Source organism: Dreissena polymorpha, chromosome 1 (assembly GCF_020536995.1).
Source record: "Dreissena polymorpha isolate Duluth1 chromosome 1, UMN_Dpol_1.0, whole genome shotgun sequence".
Taxonomy (NCBI): domain Eukaryota; kingdom Metazoa; phylum Mollusca; class Bivalvia; order Myida; family Dreissenidae; genus Dreissena; species Dreissena polymorpha.
This window is the reverse complement of record NC_068355.1, coordinates 68,322,306-68,340,626: the sequence shown is the minus strand read 5'-3', so window position 1 is coordinate 68,340,626 and position 18,321 is coordinate 68,322,306. Positions and strand designations below refer to the sequence as shown.

Here is an 18,321-nt window from a genome sequence, read left to right as displayed (position 1 = left end):
CTTTGAAGGGGGGCATAAAAGCTGAAATACTGAAAAATTGAATATGAATATTGTCTAGCTAGGTGGAAAAAAACGTATTTCTCAGGGATAACTATCACAACTTGCTAAAATATTGCTCATTATCACTATAAATATTGTTGACTTACAGCGAAAGAAATTGGGTCCCCAAATCTGACAGGTTAACAACACTAAGGGGGCGCGATCGAAATACCGCGGAAATAGAGATACCACGAGAATACGGATGTCGACTATAACTTCCGGAAAATTGAGAACGATTGTGGTCATGAAATTCTTAGACACATTTATCGTCAATAATGACCAGCTATTTTGAGGTTTTGTAAAAAATATACTGATTGCTGACTTCAGTAAAGGTGACATGATAGATTGTTTTAGGTGTACAGCTTTTTGGTAAACTGTCCAGACATTTTTAATGGAATGTCCAGATTTGGACCTGAACAATTCTGGCATGTGTGATTTAACTACAAAGCTATCACTCAAGATTTTGCAATTTAAAGGTGACGAGGAAAATGCAAACTTAATTGGAACATTAAGAGTAGGGCTGTCACGATTCACCGGTATATCCGTATATCGCGGTGCATGTCGTGAAAAAAATCGCACCGCGGTACGGCGTTGCCGCACCGGTTTTTTTAATATTATTATATTAGCACAGATATAAATACATTACATAATTATTTTGATATAGATATCGTTTTGAAAAATGTAGAAGCGATTCAAAAGGGCTAAATAAATAATCCGTTAATATCCAGGTCAAGCAAGCGCTTCCACTTGTAGATGTTTAACTTTCACGTTTAAAATACGGCGATGTATGGGTCCGTACCTTTTTTGGAATTAGGGACAGATTTCCTTTGCAAATAAGTTCATAATTATCCAAAAGATGTTTATTCTATTTCTTATTTTCTTTCTTAAGTATATTGATCGTTCAAAGCATGGCACTTCCGAATCATGTTATCTTAAGATTCTGAATAAGTCGAGGAAGAGTCAGAACGCTACCGATTTTCAATACTGGGCCCGCTGACTCCGCATTTTGAACATGCCCTTGAAATTTCGATTTACACAGATCGTAGTCACAGCTATTGTAAACAACATGGCGGACATTTTAGAAAAAGACGCGAACAATAACAATGACTACTACTATCAAGTTTATTACAGTTTCTTTTACAATTTCTAGTCATACTATGATACCAGTGTTTTCTGATTATTGAGTTCAATAAAGTTTGTAAAACTTGTTATTCTGCTGTTTTCTTCACAGATACATATTCTGTAAAATATCGCGGTACGTACCGCGATACAGTGTTGCCATACCACGATAAACCGCGGTACGCTCACGGCGTATCGTGACAGCCCTAATTAAGAAGAGGAAAAATAAGCTAGCTTTCAACAGCCTTCAGCAACACTGTTAGACTGTCTGGTTATCACTTAATGGACCCTGGTTCAAATTCAATCCCCCAAGAGCTCTAGATTGTTCACTTCATACAACAACATTGAATAACCCATACAGCACATTTATCCATACTAATACACTTTTACAAAATAATAAAAGTTAATATTAAAAAACAACCTTGATGTTCATTATTCACAATACATAAATCTTTGCTAAGCATGGGGCTGTTGCAATTCTGATTCGTGTTCACTGGCTGGTTATCATTATCCGAGGTGGAATTTTCATTATTTTCAACCATGTTACTGTCATTGATAATTGTGTTCTGTTTGTCATCGTGATCCATTATAACAACGAGTAAAATAACGCTGAGTGTTCTCTTGAGTCTTGACAATCGCAATTCGTTTCAACTTTCAGAAGTAAACTTCCGGTCTGGCTACAGAAAGGTGACACTATACTATAGTTGTTTATGGGTTATTAACCACTAACTTATACAAACATTGTGTATGGACTTCATTTGGGATATTTCACTCTTATTGATCCACCAAAGCATATCTTATTGTTACCTATAATATTAGATTCTCGGCTAATAAGAAATAAGTATAGCTTTATTTTATATCATTTTATTTAATTATTATTATTTTATTAAAAAAAATATATATATATATTTTATTTTATTTATTTTTATTTTTTTTTTTTGGGGGGGGGCTGTTTGTGGGTTTGAAAACATTAAAATGACGATCATTGTTAGCTCATAATCAATACACAGATGAAGGGAACAAACAATTATAAGGAGTGGAGTACACCATCAAGGGGTAAAAAATATACAAAGACGTATAATATAGGTCTATGGAAAAAATAAAAGGCCTAGTTGACTCATTATTCTTCCCTAACTCCACCTTGATGTAGTCACATAGTGGCAACCCTTATATCATAATCAGTTGATAATCAATACAGACTAAGTGATAGATAATCACAGAGACATTTTGAGATGGGCCAATGGACGATGTGTTATACTCCATCATGGATGTGTCGCCAGACAGGTCTGTACATGCCTAGTCAAATGATTGACCACCACCACCCCAAATACAATACATACATTTAAAAAACATTTAAATAAACTAATACACAAAACGACAAGACAAAAAACAACAACTTAACAGCCACAGTCTTTACTGTGCATTAGCGACCTGCTGTTATTTCCATATCTTATCAGCTTAATACTCAGGGAACTGCCTGCTGTATTGAGAACGTTTGATAAACTGTCCGCATTACGAATTTGTTACATGGTTAAATTGTAACTTTATTATTTACAACTTCGTTTATTTAAAAAAATGGAATAATAATAACCTCGCTACATGGTTATTCATAAAGACCATTTAACAGGAAACTATGGTATGTATAACTAATAATTATTACATAATATTGCGCAAGTACAAAATATCTCATTACTGTGTGTTGAACAACTTACATGTAGAATTTATTAATCCAGCAATTTATTTATAAAGATAAGTCACAGAATGTTACAATGTATTACTTATAACTCTTATGTGTTCGTTTGCATCACTGCTTTTACAACCGACCAATTTGAAATAGTCTTATCGCTCTTTTATTAAATATTAGAACAAATATGTTTTTTGTTTATGTAAGTATTTTTCCGCAAGCACATGCATGCTCCTAAACGACGTTCGTTTACCACAAGGCTGATTCCTTTAGAGCGTGTTGTGGTTTGAGTACCTCTGTCACCCGGAGAGCTAAGACAGCAAAAGTATAATCTCCTAACAGGAATTTCTTAACTGGCCAAGTCGGAGGGTATAGGATATATAATTATCAGCCCCTTCTCACCGAGGCTAGAGGGTATAGGATGTATCAACCAGACAGAAGAAGAAAAAAGCTGGAGACGCTCTTAAACCTTGGTCCGCAAGTTCCATTGACAAAGAAAAGTCGGAGAATTAACTACTACTGAAGACGTGTGTACTTGGCTTAAGTACGCATGACTACGGTGCAACGCTGTCCACTCCAATGATGATCAACAAGGAATCTTAACGTGATGCAGCCTGCATGTGTAGTCCCATGGCTGATAGTTTGCCTGACCATATGAATGGTTCTAACTCAATCTACTGCAGGTCGATCCGTCCCTCTGCGAAGAGGTAGACTAAGTAACAGACGTCGGCCTAAGGCGCCAGTTCTGGGCGGAGGAGACCAAGATGCAAGGGAAGCTCCGCGAAAGTCTAGAGGACTTGCATAAACCGTCAGATCTATAACAGTGAACACGCGATTCTTTGGTGTTGATGGGTTTGAGTATTGTTTTGGATATTCAACCTCCTGAATTAAAGTAGAAGGTCGAGATGCGAGGGAACGAGGTCGCGCTTCAAGAGCGATAGATTGTGATACACGGTCGCTATTTTTCCGATCTTGCCACGTAATCTCGTGCCCTTTTTTCATGTTATTGTGCTCTCACAATTGTAATTCAGAGGTTGACGCCACGAAACAAGACGAAGTTACCATTTTGGGTGCATAAACCGGAGTTAATACGCTTACCGGGTAATTAAAATTGTGCTGTACAATTTATTAAGCAACGCGAACTAATAATATTCATACGTGTTGGATAAGTTTTCATAACACAAAGTAATGTGTTATTATAATTTATCGAGTAAAAATATATGCCAGATATGTGCATCCAATTTATGTTAGGAAGCACAACAGCGCCCGGAAGTTGAGTTTAATTAAAAATGTAACTAGCACAGTCCAAACGTTGTCATTTACCAGAATGCAATTTTGATATGCAAACTGCACTTTCCAGGAACATTAATGGACTGACGAAAAATCCCTGTCACATTTGTGCATAATAATTTCCCAAAATGCAAAGATCGACGGAGGCAATATTATACTTTAAGCATACCTTTTTGTACTTAAAGCACCTGGTCCAAAAGAGTGAGAGCGTAATTGGTGGATGAGTTTTATGCAAACGTGCATGAAATTTTTTCAAACCTAGATATTGTAACTTACTAATTGATATCTTCAGCCGTTGGTGATAAATTAGAATGATAACTACATTACCTTAGAGTGCTTTTGAGTGTATATATAGTTGAAAATTAAACCTTAATTAGTACGAAGCCTTTTAAAAGAGACACGTAGCGTCCATACGGATTTAGAGTTCTTTTTATCATCGATTACAAGCGACAATAACTATTAATTAATGTGTAGGCTAATTCCTTTTTCTAAAGAACACGCTTTAAAGCCTTAGTTAACCAAAGATTTTGCGTGCACCGATCCTTTTAAGAAAATACTATTGAAATGTTTACTACCGGTATATCTCAGAGTGGATAGAATCTCCATTGTCAACACTCTTATGGTCGCTAATGACGAACAGTCGCTGGCAAAAGTATCCCGTTTGAGTTTAATAATTGTGTCATAAAATCTAAAAAAAAATATTTATGTGTGTGCACAATTTTAACAGTTATCTTAACATATCAGTGATATAATATTACAAGTGCATTAAGTGTTTTTTCTCAAATTGTATGCATTTGCAACAGAAAGCGGTCTGAACTTCTACCACAACTGGATACAAAACAACGTTTTTGTGCTGAAACATCAATTATTTTATCCCCAAAAAGGGGAGGGGCTGGTGTCGATAATACAAACCTAACTGGCGCAACATGCGCACAGCATCCACTATTTGGGGATGAATAATCATAGTTTTGAAAATCATCATTACATTGGCATTGTTTTGCGCCTTTATTTGTCACTTCAACAGTCAATGCCAAAAACGTGCACAACAAGTCCGAGAATTCAAATGTTAAATTGAACTCACAATATTAGGAATTTTAAGTTATTTTATTGAAAATACCATGCATCTATTCAAATGATTTTTTCTTAAATCTAAATTTCATTTAAAAGGACGTTCAGAGTAAACATTTACCTTTTTAATTTTGCATAAAAATACGATAAGAGGTAATTTATTGTTCGCGGTTTGAGATAAATCATTTCACTGCCCGGTACATATCATTTCTTCGCTTGATAAATATGCATGGTGCATTTCGATAATAAAACTGAGATTTTGAACGTACATGCCACCACTATTCTATAAATAAAATATTGTTGATGAACGCATGGTATTTTTAATATTCCAGATATATATTTTTACAAAATTAGTAAAATTTTCCACTAATAGTGTGCTGATTTTGCGCTTTTAGCAAAAACGATTGGAAAAAGTCGTGAACTAAACCAATAAAAACAACAATAAAAACAAAATCAACAACATAACGCGCTACACGTGCGCACTCCCAAACAATGTTCAATGGGTTGGAATGCTTAGGCTCGAGTTAGAAAAAATAAATAAAAAAAGTAGCGAAATTAAAGGCATGTAATATTAATTGTGAACTATTCTAACTGCTTACAAATTAATACTTGTGTGGAGTTTCAAACAAGCAATACTGTTTTTACACTTAGTTTTTTGTTCAAGTTTTTTTGTGAAGGTGCGTTTTTGTATAATCGCAGATCATGAACAGTTTTCAAAGGCTCAATAGAGTTTACTTTTTTATTCCGTACTTATAATTCCTATTAAAACGTCAAAAAATAACAGTGGCATGTGGTTGGTACGACGTTTCAAATAGAGGTATGGTTCAACGGTGAGGAATATATACATCGCCACGGGTTGCTTCTATCGTTAGGAAGGAGGTAGTCAACAGCGTAATCAGTTGAATGCTATTTTCCAGCAGACTCATTTCCATCCGTTTTTCAGCTAAACCTCACACCATCACAATCATCCAGGTCTACGCACCAGGTCTACGCGAACAGGGAGGTAAGGAAGAAAATGAAAGAGGCCAAGGAGGAATGGATAGCCGAATAATGCATCATCGACACAGAGATGACCGCAGGCAACAGTAAGAAGGCCTACAACGCAATAGAGACCCTCATAAAGACCAGTCAGCCCAAGGCCATTGTTATATTAGACGCTGACAAAAAAACTCTCCTTACCGAGAGTGTCACAGTCCTAAACAGATGGGGTTAATACTGCAGTGACCTCTACAACTATCCGCTCCAACCGGACTCAAGTCTCCTTCAGAACGATCCCAGTCCACACATACATAAGGCAAAGTTGGAGGAGGCAGTGCGTTGTCTTCAGGCAGGAAAATCTCCGGGAGTGGATAACGTCCTTTCCGAGCTGATTAAACACAGAGGAGAGACAACGAATGTAGCATTGACGGTACTATACCAAAAGATCTTCGAAGGGAAGAAGTGGTCCAATGAGTGGACCCAGTCACTGGTCAAACCCCTATCAAAAAAAAAGAAGATAACATCGAGTTGTGTGAGAATATCCGCACCCTTATTCTAATCAGTCATCCCAGTAAAGTCATGCTACGCATCATCCTTAATCGATTGAAAAGTAAGGCCGAGAAACTGCTGGCCGAGGAGAAGGCAGGATTCAGAGCTGGGCTGAGCAAAGTGGAACGGATCTTCAAATGCAGAATCCTCATTGAAAAACACCTGCAATACCAACGTGACCTCTTTCACAACTTCATTGACTTTAAGATAGCTGTCGACCGCGTGTGTCATGATGGCCTATGACATGTTATGAGAGGATTTAAAATTGATGAAGGACTGGTGCAAGTCATTTCACGAACTCTACGAAAACGCCACCAGTGCAGTACTTCTTTACGGACAGCAGTGGGATTTCTACAAGACATCAGTGGGCGTCCGTCAGTGATGTCTGCTCTCTCCCGCCCTGTTCAACCTTTTCCTTAAGATAATGAAGGAGATTCTGCTTGACCACCACACCTCTATTTCCATCGGTGGAAAACCCATCTCCCACTTGAGATTCGCTGATGATGTTGACCATGGAGATCATGGTGAACAGCTAGACCAACACCAGCACAGATATCGCCATGAACGGCGATCAAGAAGCTAGAAGAAGTTACCAGTTTTAAGTATTTGGGCGCAACACTGTCAAAGTACGGTTCCAGATAGTGCCGCTGAGCAACGGCAGCGTTGGCCAAACTAAGCATATGGTTTGGACAAGCAGTGGCATCAGCTTCCCCACCAAGCTCATGATCTTCAATGTTGTAGGCTAGCCGGTGTAATTTATACAACTCAAGGCAAATGCGGCTACATGTTTATTCTGTTATGTCTAAGCTATTAGTGTTCAACAAACTGTATAGCATCTTCATATATAAAGATAACTCTTACGGATAATAGTTAAGTATAAAACAGTGATGTCCCTTTAACTATTCATTAGATTATGGAACATACAATTAAGTCCCTCGTAGTCTCCATCCTACTCTACGGCTGCGAGACCTGAACGCTTCACGCGGGCACAGACCGCAAGATGAATGCATTTGAACATAAATGTCACCGCGGTTTTCTCCGCATCCCCTATACGGAGTACAAGACCAACGAGTACGTCCGGAACATGACTGCAACACTTAGTTTAAACCTATTTATTTTTAGCTCGATTGCATCGAAAGCCTTTGGCTTATATAAACGCTCTCGAGTCCGTTTCCTGGGCCTAGAACCAGTACTTGGTGTCTTTCGTGGAGATCTAAAGAACGCTCCCACGGTGGGGATCGAACCCGTGACCTCCCGGTCGCTAGGCGGACACCATAGCCTTTACACCACGGCAACACTTGTTGGTCCACAATAGCCCCTACAAGCGACCGTCAAGCGACTCAAGTTGGATTGGTTTGGACAGGCGCGACTCTCTGTGCAAGACTGTTCCCCAGGGAACGCTAGAGAGAGCTCTACGTCGAGGCCGTCAGACGAAAAGCTGAATGGATAATGAAAAAGAATGGACATCAATTCCCATGGATTATTTACCCGCAGCAAACAACAGATCTAACTGGAGGAGGATTTCTGTATCGTCGTCACTCATTTCTCAACTGACAAACCGGTTAAGGGATTGACGATAATGATAACAAATTGTAACTTATATATTTTTGCTGAAATAACGACGTCGCAACCTCATGAAAAACACGTCTTTTCACAGTAGATCTATAACATTGAAAATTATCGATAATTTTCACTGTAAACTTCAACTGTTTCAAACGGTGAATTATCTAATATTTGTATACAATCCACCGGAAAGCATAAAATAATGTCTTTAAACCGCTTGAATATTTCTATGATGTTCGTTATCCATGTTCAGAGCGGCCATATCACTTTCTTTGTAATGCGCTTTTTCAGCAAATTAATTCTGTTTGTTTTAAAATAAGTTATTATTCATTAACATATTAAATATAGAAAGCGCTTGTGAAATATTTCGCCTTTTTCTTGATTTTAGCAATCAACGAGCAGCATTCGTCGTGTACAAAAGTTCGCCATTTCGCTAGCTGTGACCCAGATATCTTGCAAGCAGCGCCAGAACCGTGGGAACACCTGCCAGCCATATAAGGAAATCACCAATCATGTGTGTACATTATTGGTAAGCACGTGTCTAGGCTGTTCTATTTACCACCCTTATTATTTAAAACAATATTCCAATCAAAATACACTAAAACGAACACACGCATATAAACCTATCATATTGTAAGACATAAAATAATTTATTGAAATAATTATCATAAATTGAACAAGTTTTGAATGTTAAGGAATAAAATCAAATTAATCAATATGCCATGAAGTTTATTGAGGGAGTTAAAAATACCAGCAGACCATTGTTCACACGGTGAGAGTCGCAACTGTGTTTTTCCCACGGAGTTGCTTTACAAACAATGAGATTTAAGACCTAATTCGAGTGGCATTTGGGAATCTGATTAATTGGATTCTAAATGGACATGTTTACGATAGTTATACTCACGGATATCTGATGGAAAATGTGATCAAAAAAGATTACTGAAATCCAGGTCGCCCGTCGACAACTTTGGAAAAGTTGCAAAATGAATGAACACGTCTTCGTTTCGCAGGTAAATTTTCTTTTAACAGTATCAATGGATTCATAAGCAATTTACTGCAGATGCACAATAGTTTTAGATTCCCAGCCATCTTTTTCTCGGCGTGTATGATTTTGTTTGTGAGGGTTGAACTCGAAATTGTTGCAATGAATGTAGGTTATTAGCTGGCCTGGGAAACTAGGTTACAGACGGTAATTGAGTGATCGGCCGAGCGTGAGACTTTTTCCCACGATGGTATGCAAGAAAGACGGTCTTGTGTAGAGATCAGGAAACCCAGTCTAATCGCTATTTAGTTACATCTCAGTGTAAACTTTCTCAGGGTCCAACGAATAATTGATATAGAAAACTGGGACATAAAACATCTGAATGTATTGAAAGACTTGTGTGTCTTAAGTTACATGTTTAATGGAGTGGCTTTAGGATAAATTAGTAGTATGTTGAGTTGTTTTGAAATTAACAATTTGTATTTGAAACTTTTTTATTCATGAAGCCTATATTTTTTTATAGAGAAGTTCTATGTCTTTTGTTAGATACAGGGAGTTGCAGTGATATAAAATTAATTAAAATCAATAATTGACAGTGCTGAAGTAAAACTTGAAGGACACATTCCATTGTGTATGTACATGTATCTGTGTTCTTTTATGGATTAACTTTAATGTGAAAACCCAGATGGTTTTGTTGCATGATTCACGAAGAATGCCAACCTCTGCAGAATGTTACATTGTCAATGTAAGTATATACAAGTATCGGTATGTGCATTGACACTTAGAATTAACTGCGAAATTTCTGTCATCATGGGTTCTGGTAAAGGGAAAATACTAAAAGGGATCTTATAAGTACACATGTAACTCATTTAAGGTTAAGCATGATGTTAAACCAAGAAAAGAGAGTGAATATTTTTATCCAATAAAGCATTTTTTTGCTATTAAATCACTCACTTTCAGCACATGTCTTGCCTAGTTGAAGTACTAGATTGTTAGCTTCCTTTTAAATAAAATGTATATTCATTTTTCCTTTTCAATGCATAACTCAAGGCTTTATCTCAAAATTGTTCAAATATAACCCAAACCCTTCAAATTGGGAATCTTAGCATCAATTACTTAAAATTGGGAAAATACATTATTGTTTGTTAGTAACATTTATATTAAAACTTCAAAATGCGTAATTTCAACACTTACCAGCTCAATTAAAATAATCTAAAAGTCAAACTATCAATTTGGATTTTTAGGACTAGATTTGGGTTTAAATGATACTTTGTTCAATTTTTGGAAATATGACAAACCTGCCAATGAAGGCCAGTGATCTATTTTTAATTAAAAGTTTTTTATTTAATATTAAATTTTAATGGAAACTGTGCACTGTGCTTTCAGATGAGATTTCAAACTTTACCAGCTTTTTTTCTTTATTGGAGATCTCCTTTAGCTTTGAATGAATTGCGTGAATGTTTGGCTGATATTTAAGGTTTTATGCTACATCCATTTGTTGGCTTTTACCTTATGCTCTGGGTATTAGGTAAATGCTCAACATTTCCATATCTTTGTTTCTTCTTCAGGTTTTAAATAAAACTTTACACATGTTTTGGTTCAATGTTTTAGGTACTCACCAAGTTCCATAACCCTGGCTTACATTTAAGCTGAATTCTGTATTTTTTTTATACTTTCATGTTTACCTTTGGGTGGAATTAGCCATTTTGACTTTCTTTATAAAGTTTATTAAAATTTAAATGTCACTTCTTAATCAGGTAAAACATTACAATACAAAGGGAAGTTGAGTCAGTTTCTTTTCAAAAAAGCTTTATTGTCAAGTGAAGAAATAAAAGTGATTGTGTGTAACCTCAAACACGTTGCTAGATTAAAACAGGTGTAATAAAAAAACAGTGTGATCAATAAATCATAACCTTTCCATTTTGATTTTCCTTTGCTTTTGGAGGCAATGTTTGTTTTTAATGAAAAGGCATGTCTTTCTGTTAATAAAGTCATAATAATAAATATTGAAAAAATAAAAAAGGAAGGGGTGCCGAGAGCCTCTAGGATGTATGCTGTTCTCAAAGCATGGCTGTAAGAAAACCTTAACTGTTGATGATGGTCAATCAGTCAGTCTCAAAATATTCCCCACAATTAAATGCATCAGTCTGGCTCTCAGTTTATTAAACATACACGTCTCCCATGTAAAGATTCGGTCCCAAATTAGCACTACAGGAACTGAAGGTTTTGCAAAAAATGGCATGTGAAACAATATTTTAATGTATTTGTGCACAAAGGTAAAGAACAATAGAAAAAAAACACTAATCTCAAAAATTTTCCCAATTTCAGGGTTTTGTTTCAATTGTTTTCCCAATTTTACTGGACATACGGGTTTTGTGTATATAAATAATGACTCCAATTTTTCTGACAGTATATTTTACAGTGCTAGCTTACTAGATTTCTGCCCTGTTTTCGCGTATTTGGGACCCTTTGATCATGGAGTTTTACAACCGGATTAAGGTCATAAAACCTGGCATAGAATGCCCTGAGGGCTATGGACCATTACAATTGCGTTATTGGGTAGATTACCGTACAGTGCTCCATGAGCTAGGCCTCAATTGAAAGGTGCCCCGCCCTGCCCTTCTGAACCTTCCACCCTGCCTAGGGCCCCCCCTGCCCTTAAAAAAAAATAATTTATTTTTTATTTTTTTTAATATGATAATTAATAGATCTCTTATTACATTGTATTTCATTTATTCCTCATTGTAGACATTATATTTGAATGGTTTAATAATGGTTTCATAATTATGGGAATAATATAAATTAACATGCAACAGGAAGCATTCCAGAAACGCCCGCCCGCTCAAAAGTGCCCTTTTGACAAAATACTTCGCGTCAAAAGTGCCCTTTTGACAAAAAAGCCCCACCTGCCCTTTTCAAATTCTAGCTGGAGCAAGCAGCCGTATATAATAAACTTTGGTTTCACCCAATAGTGTTTTTCCCAGGACGGCAAAGGGGCATGGCGCATTACTTTCAAAAAGGGCATTTAAGCGCGCAGTTTAGGCAAAAAAGGGCAAAAACGTTCCCGGAATACCTGAATTTCGGGGAAACATGTAATCGCATCAGAAGCAGTTGTGGAAAAAATAACATATAAACAAGCACATTTATTGGTAATAGATGTATTTAACTTACTATGATTTATGTGAATATATTTACCTTGCAATTACATTTAAGTTCCATGCTGTTTCAATAAACTGTACAGCACGACAAACATAATAAAGCAATATATGCATATGAATCTGATTAAACACAGATCCACTAACATATAAATGAAACCATGTTTGTCTTATCCCATTTTCTAACAATAATCTTGACAGATGTTTAAAATAACATTGCGAGTAAATTGATCGCTAACAATATGCAAACACTCGTTTCCGTGACATACATCCACCGAGTAGATTACAAATAAATAAATAATGTTGTTGCTATCTAAAACATTTTTATGCATCATTGATTATCACAGACATTTCATCAATTTCTCCCTAATGTATAATCTCCATCGTTAATTCGATCGTTTACGACGTTATTTGCCATTTTTGCAGAGTCACAATTTAATTCTGTATAGTCTGCCATGTTGATAAAATGTCAAATGATGTAAGCGACAGGTGCGCATAGCAACGTTAAATCGTATACGCGATTCGCATTTTGTTATATTAGTATACGTCTCAGTAATTATTTTAATAATAAGATCTAATTATCTTAAATTATCAAAAATGATAAAGAATAGATTTGTTTGTGATTTTAAATGTAATTATGCGTACAAAATATATGTTTTGATATAACTGAATAATGCATGCAATGCACAATTGCCACGACAATAACATCGAGTTTTTCATCAAAAGTCTCCGAAGTAATGATGGAGGTTTTTCCGAAGTAATGATGGAGGAGTACACATTGCCAACCGAAAAGTGCGCTTGGTATAACATAGCCTCCGGCATTATCGATTGAAACTGACACGGGGTTATTCACGCATGACTAATTCACAGCTTTGGAGCAGTCAGTTTGACTACCTATAAATCGAGCACTGTTATAGATTAAATCTACTCGATTAATGTAGTCGAATAGATGTTGACGTCTCTCGAGTAAATCAAGCACAGTCGGAGCGTCACAGACAATCAAGGAAGCTGATTTTGCGGACCAAGTTAGAATCGTAAGGCAATAAAGATGTTATCGATAAGGACGCGTGGCGACATTTGCCTTTGAAAAGAAAAACGCGTGGCGAAATTTGCCTTTGAAAAGGGCAGAGTGGCGATCCGGGAGGGCGGCGTGGCTTTTCGCCATGCTAAAATGGCCTGGGAAAAACACTACGGGCCAACAGCATTTGAAATGATATAGTATTCAGTAAGCAGTATAGTTGTTTATATACATGTACCATTTGAAGTTTTTTTTTTGACCCGATTTTATAGCCGAAATTCGGCTATGTTCCCAATTTCAAAAAGTTTCCCTTTTCCCAAAATGTGGCAAAAATTCCCAATCTCCAAAAAAAAAATTTTTTTTTTTTTTAGAAAGAAGTCTTATGCGTATTTTATCTTAATTTTAATTCAATTACATCTAATAAAGTATTATATGTAGAGCTGCAACGATTCACCAACAGCTCGATTCGATTCGATTTCGATTTCAGACACTCCGATACCGATTTTTTCGATTCGATTCATCTTCAAACCTAGGTTTATCATATATTCACTCTTATGCCTCAAAATTAACATTTCTGTTCAAATGTGACTTCAATTAAACACATAAAAAAGAATAGCAAATTAGGACTCAATTTTAATATAAAAAATTCTGACTAGAAGATTGTGTTGATTACACAATAATATAAAAAATAAATAAATAATCATAAGAACGTATCTGGAATCAGTTGAATGGTAGTACTATCACGATTACACCTTTATCCAAAACCGCTATAAGCATGTCTACCACTGTGCCATGACAACATCACCTGTTACCTGTAGGACAAATCACATTCTCTAATAAACTTAACAAAACCCCAACAGTAATAGAACTACTTTTCTGGCTGGCGACTTGAGTAGTTGCACTTGTGCGACCTCTTTGTCTTGCTAAATCAACGTTATGTTTGCGTTTGACATATAGCATTAAATTAGATTAGTGGTTGAGCCGGACTTAGCGTACGCCACATCCGTGAAGCACAGTTTACACTTTGCTTTATTGGTACGGCTACCATCCCGAAACCCAAAATACTGCCACACTTTTGATTTTAGCTTCTTAGTCGCATCTGATAATTTCAATTTGTCGGCAACAACTTGTTCAGCCATTTTGACGCTTTTCCGAAAGTAGACCGTAACGGGCTTATTGATTGGATGACTAAAGTAATAAGCAACCAATCGCGCGCGTCGTAATTACAGGTAAAGATAAAACCTACACCTTCCTGTATCAATAGTCAGAAGGTTATATTACACTAATTCCGATTCCCATAGGGTCCTATTATAAAACTGACAACTTTCACAGCATTTTTCTTGCCTTTCCGACGTATCAATTTTTCCGAACCTGGTATCATTTTAAAGATGGATCTGTCATCTTCCAATAATTGCAATCAAAAACATACCGTCTCGCAACTTCTAAGAAAGTAAATCGCTGTCGAATGAACCCACCGTAGAAAAACGTGTTTCGGAATCCTAATTTCGACAAAAGACCCACACAATAGAAAACACACCCTCAAAAGTTCATCTTTTAAGTTAGCTTCCAATCCAAGGCATCAAAGTACTCCAGACACATACAGGATATTACAAATAACCACAAAAGACATGTCTCACATTGTTAAAGGGCTTATATTCAAGAAGAGAAAAGGAACTCTTTAGAAATAGGCACTACTTTCGAATGGACCACGGAGGGATACACAATGATTTAGTGTAATGTAACCAGAATACAGCGCGCTTTACGTATCTATGTATATATATGTTTATATGTTAAAGAATCGAATCGAATTTGGTAGGTTTGGTATCGTTATCGAATCGAAGCATTTCGAATCGATTTTCGATGAATCGGATCGAATCGTTGCAGCTCTAATTATATGATTTTGTTCTTTTAATTTGAATGATTATAAAGAGTTATATCAAATTTAGTATTTGCCTAATCAGTGGACTTTTCGTGTGGAAAAAAGGCTAATAAATTTATTTTCCCAATTTCATGAAAATGCCAATAAAATTCCCAATTCCAAAGCCATGGGCTAACTTCCCAAAAAGTGGGAAAAAAACCTGATTTCAGGCAAGAGATTGCAAATAAGATTAGTTGTATTTTTATGCCCCCCCCCGGATCGAATGATAGGAGATATTTGTTTTTGGCCTGTCTGTCTGTCTGTCATTCTGTCTGTCTGTCATTCTAGAATGTCTGTCATTCTGTCCCAAAACTTTAACCTTGGTCATAACGTTTGCAATATTGAAGATAGCAAAATGATATTTGGCATTTTTTTTTACAAACACATCTCTTGTTTGTTTGTTTTTTAACCTATTTATTTAAGCTCGATTGCATAGTAAGCTTAAGGTTTATTTGAAACGCTCTCGAGTCCGTTTCCTTGGTGTCTATGGGGGAGATCTAAAGAACGCTCCCACAGTGGGGATCGATCTCTAGGCGGACACCATATCCAGTCCGCCACGGCAACCTCAAATTTTATTTAAAGCAGAGAAAGGAAAGTAACAACACAATAAAATTATTGCACATTTATGTAACAAATTTCTACCAAACTACTAGCGCTTTAAACCCTTTACCACATAGATATGTATTTTGAAGCATTTGTAGTCCCCAACAGTAACAGGTTTTTTTTGACTATTTTGTGAATGGAGCCCGCTCGCTTTGGATTGGGAAATATCGCGTAATTTTGTCTAAAATTGGGAAATTAATGTTGTTGATTTTATGCTTACAAATACTATAAAATTGATAACAAAAGTGATTTCTATATTTATATTATATTTTATAAGGTTCAAGTTATAGAACTAGATTTGAAGATAGTTTGACATGTTTAGACTTTCCTAAAAAATGTTTTTTTTGGGGAAAGAAAGAAAAGAAGAAGAAAAGAAAAAGAAGAAAATAACATTTAATTAAAGACCTTTCTTACTAGATTCAAGTTTAAAAGGCTTCATTTCCAACCCTAGGATTCTAATTAGTTGCAAACAGCATAAAACCTGAACAGACTGCGAGTTACTCGCAGGCTGTTCTGGTTTTATGCTGTTTGCACATAAACATTTTCACGTTGCTACAATGTACTGAGTGGGAAAGGGTTAACCCTTTCAGTGCGGGAACCGAATTTTGAAGGCCTTTGCAAACAGTTTGGATCCAGATGAGACGCCACAGAACGTGGCGTCTCATCAGGATCCAAACTGTTTGCTATTCTGATAATATTGTTTAAAAAAAAAATCGAAGAAAATGCTAATTTGAGAAATTCAGCAGACGCAGTGCTCCAGATAACATGCGTAAAGGCGTAAAAACGAATAAAATTTCTTAAATAACGATTAAGATTTCAAATCTTTGCGTAAAGTTACGTATTGAAAAAATAAAACACGAATTCGACATTTTCGAACTTGCGTAAAACTTCCAGTAGCAAATTATATACAGTAAACATTTCATCCCGGTTCTGACTCGTCGAGGCGCTCAATTAAAACTACAACTTAAAGTCAACGTCACTCAAGCGTTTGCTGTGAGGATGGGCCACACTTAAGAACGGTCGAAAGGCCAAACAGTCTCGATTCTGTTTTCCTGGTATTACAGGCGAGTCATTACTGTTTATTGTACCTTTTTAATTACACTTATCGTAATTTTTATACACAAGTAATATACAATATACCTATTCAAAATGTCATTAAAATTAAATGTTAAATATATATTTTTGATATGACAACAGCGACCTAAATGCCATTATGACCTAAGCCGAAGTGTCAGTTACTATTTTAAATAAAAAATCAAAATGGCCGACCGAAGCGGTGTATCGAAGCGTGAAAGGCAAAAAAAGCAAGGTGAGCAAGATAGATGTGGGGTCTTTTGAGCCAGAAAAAGCTGTCCGATTATGGGAAAGCAAGAAACGGAAAAGAAAGCCAGGCTTTTTCAAGACTATAAACCAAAATGTTGGATTGTTGATGTGTCAAAAACAATGCATAAACATTATTTGGTAATATAGTGTTAAGAATTAATTTTATAAATAGGGGGTTAAATAAGAATTAATTTTCGAATTAGGGAGTAAAATAGAATTTGACCAAATTTTTATCTGGAGCACTGCATGGCAGACGACATTTTAGCAGACAACAAATTTCCCAGCATGCAAAGGATTTAGTCAATGCCCTGTGTGAAGCAGCTTGTGTACAACACACCTGTTCAATGTTTTGTGTGGACACTTTAAGTTAGAAGATTAAGATTGAATGGAAGTTTAAACTTGATCCACTTACGAAGAAATTTGACTGGCTCAAATTCTGAGTTTAATATTATTTAATTTTGTATCATTTTTAAATCTGAAGTAAGAATGTTAGCATTTTGGCTCTAGTTAGTAACAGGTGATGAGGACTTTTTTCTGGACATTTTGGTAAAATGGCAATTTTGTTTTTCAGATTTTGTTTGCAAGAAAAGTCCGCTGATTTTGGACAACTTAATTAAATATAACTCTTTATAATAATTCAAATTATAAGAACAAAAGCATATAAACTATGGTATTATACTTTGTTTGTTGTACTTGAGAAATACAATTGAGAAATAATAATTGTTAGACATTACAATAAAAAAATATAAATATATATATACAGTCAAAACTGAGAACAGCCGTCAGTCAATAGAAATGAGCAAAGTGACCATTGTCCACAGGTGACGGTTGTTTTCGGATCACAATTTTTTTATTGTTGGTAAGTTGGTAGTATTGTAGTCTCATTTATAAGACGCGCAAAGAATTTAGAGATACTTTTTATATGGGCTAAATTCTTTGGAACGTCTCATCGTTGAAGGACCTTTTTTTGTAGTGGAAACCAGAAAGTTTAAATTTTCATCAATTTGCGTAAAATTGCAAACTAACATTACC

At 35.9% G+C, this 18,321-nt stretch overlaps 2 protein-coding genes across 4 annotated transcripts in view; one reads left to right on the top strand and one right to left on the bottom strand.

Annotated features, from left to right (window-relative positions):
- Positions 1-1,838, bottom strand: part of LOC127833781 (ubiquitin carboxyl-terminal hydrolase MINDY-1-like) — a 32,611-nt gene extending 30,773 nt beyond the window's left edge. The window contains exon 1 of the mRNA XM_052359238.1: positions 1,580-1,838. Within this exon, the coding sequence (XP_052215198.1) occupies positions 1,580-1,745 (166 nt within the window). The 5' untranslated portion in view covers positions 1,746-1,838. The remainder of the gene's footprint in view (positions 1-1,579) is intronic.
- Positions 1,839-2,652: 814 nt separating this feature from the next.
- LOC127833770 (recombining binding protein suppressor of hairless-like) overlaps positions 2,653-18,321 on the top strand; it is a 67,440-nt gene continuing 51,771 nt past the window's right edge. The window contains exons 1-2 of one of the 3 annotated variants that reach the window (XM_052359198.1): positions 2,653-2,794; positions 8,679-8,819. In XM_052359198.1, coding sequence (XP_052215158.1) covers positions 2,792-2,794; positions 8,679-8,819 — 144 coding nt within the window. In that variant the 5' untranslated portion in view covers positions 2,653-2,791. Of the gene's footprint in view, positions 2,795-8,678; positions 8,820-9,026; positions 9,301-9,876; positions 10,018-18,321 lie in introns of those variants that run through there. The other 2 variants (XM_052359220.1, XM_052359209.1) reach the window with 2 other exon arrangements.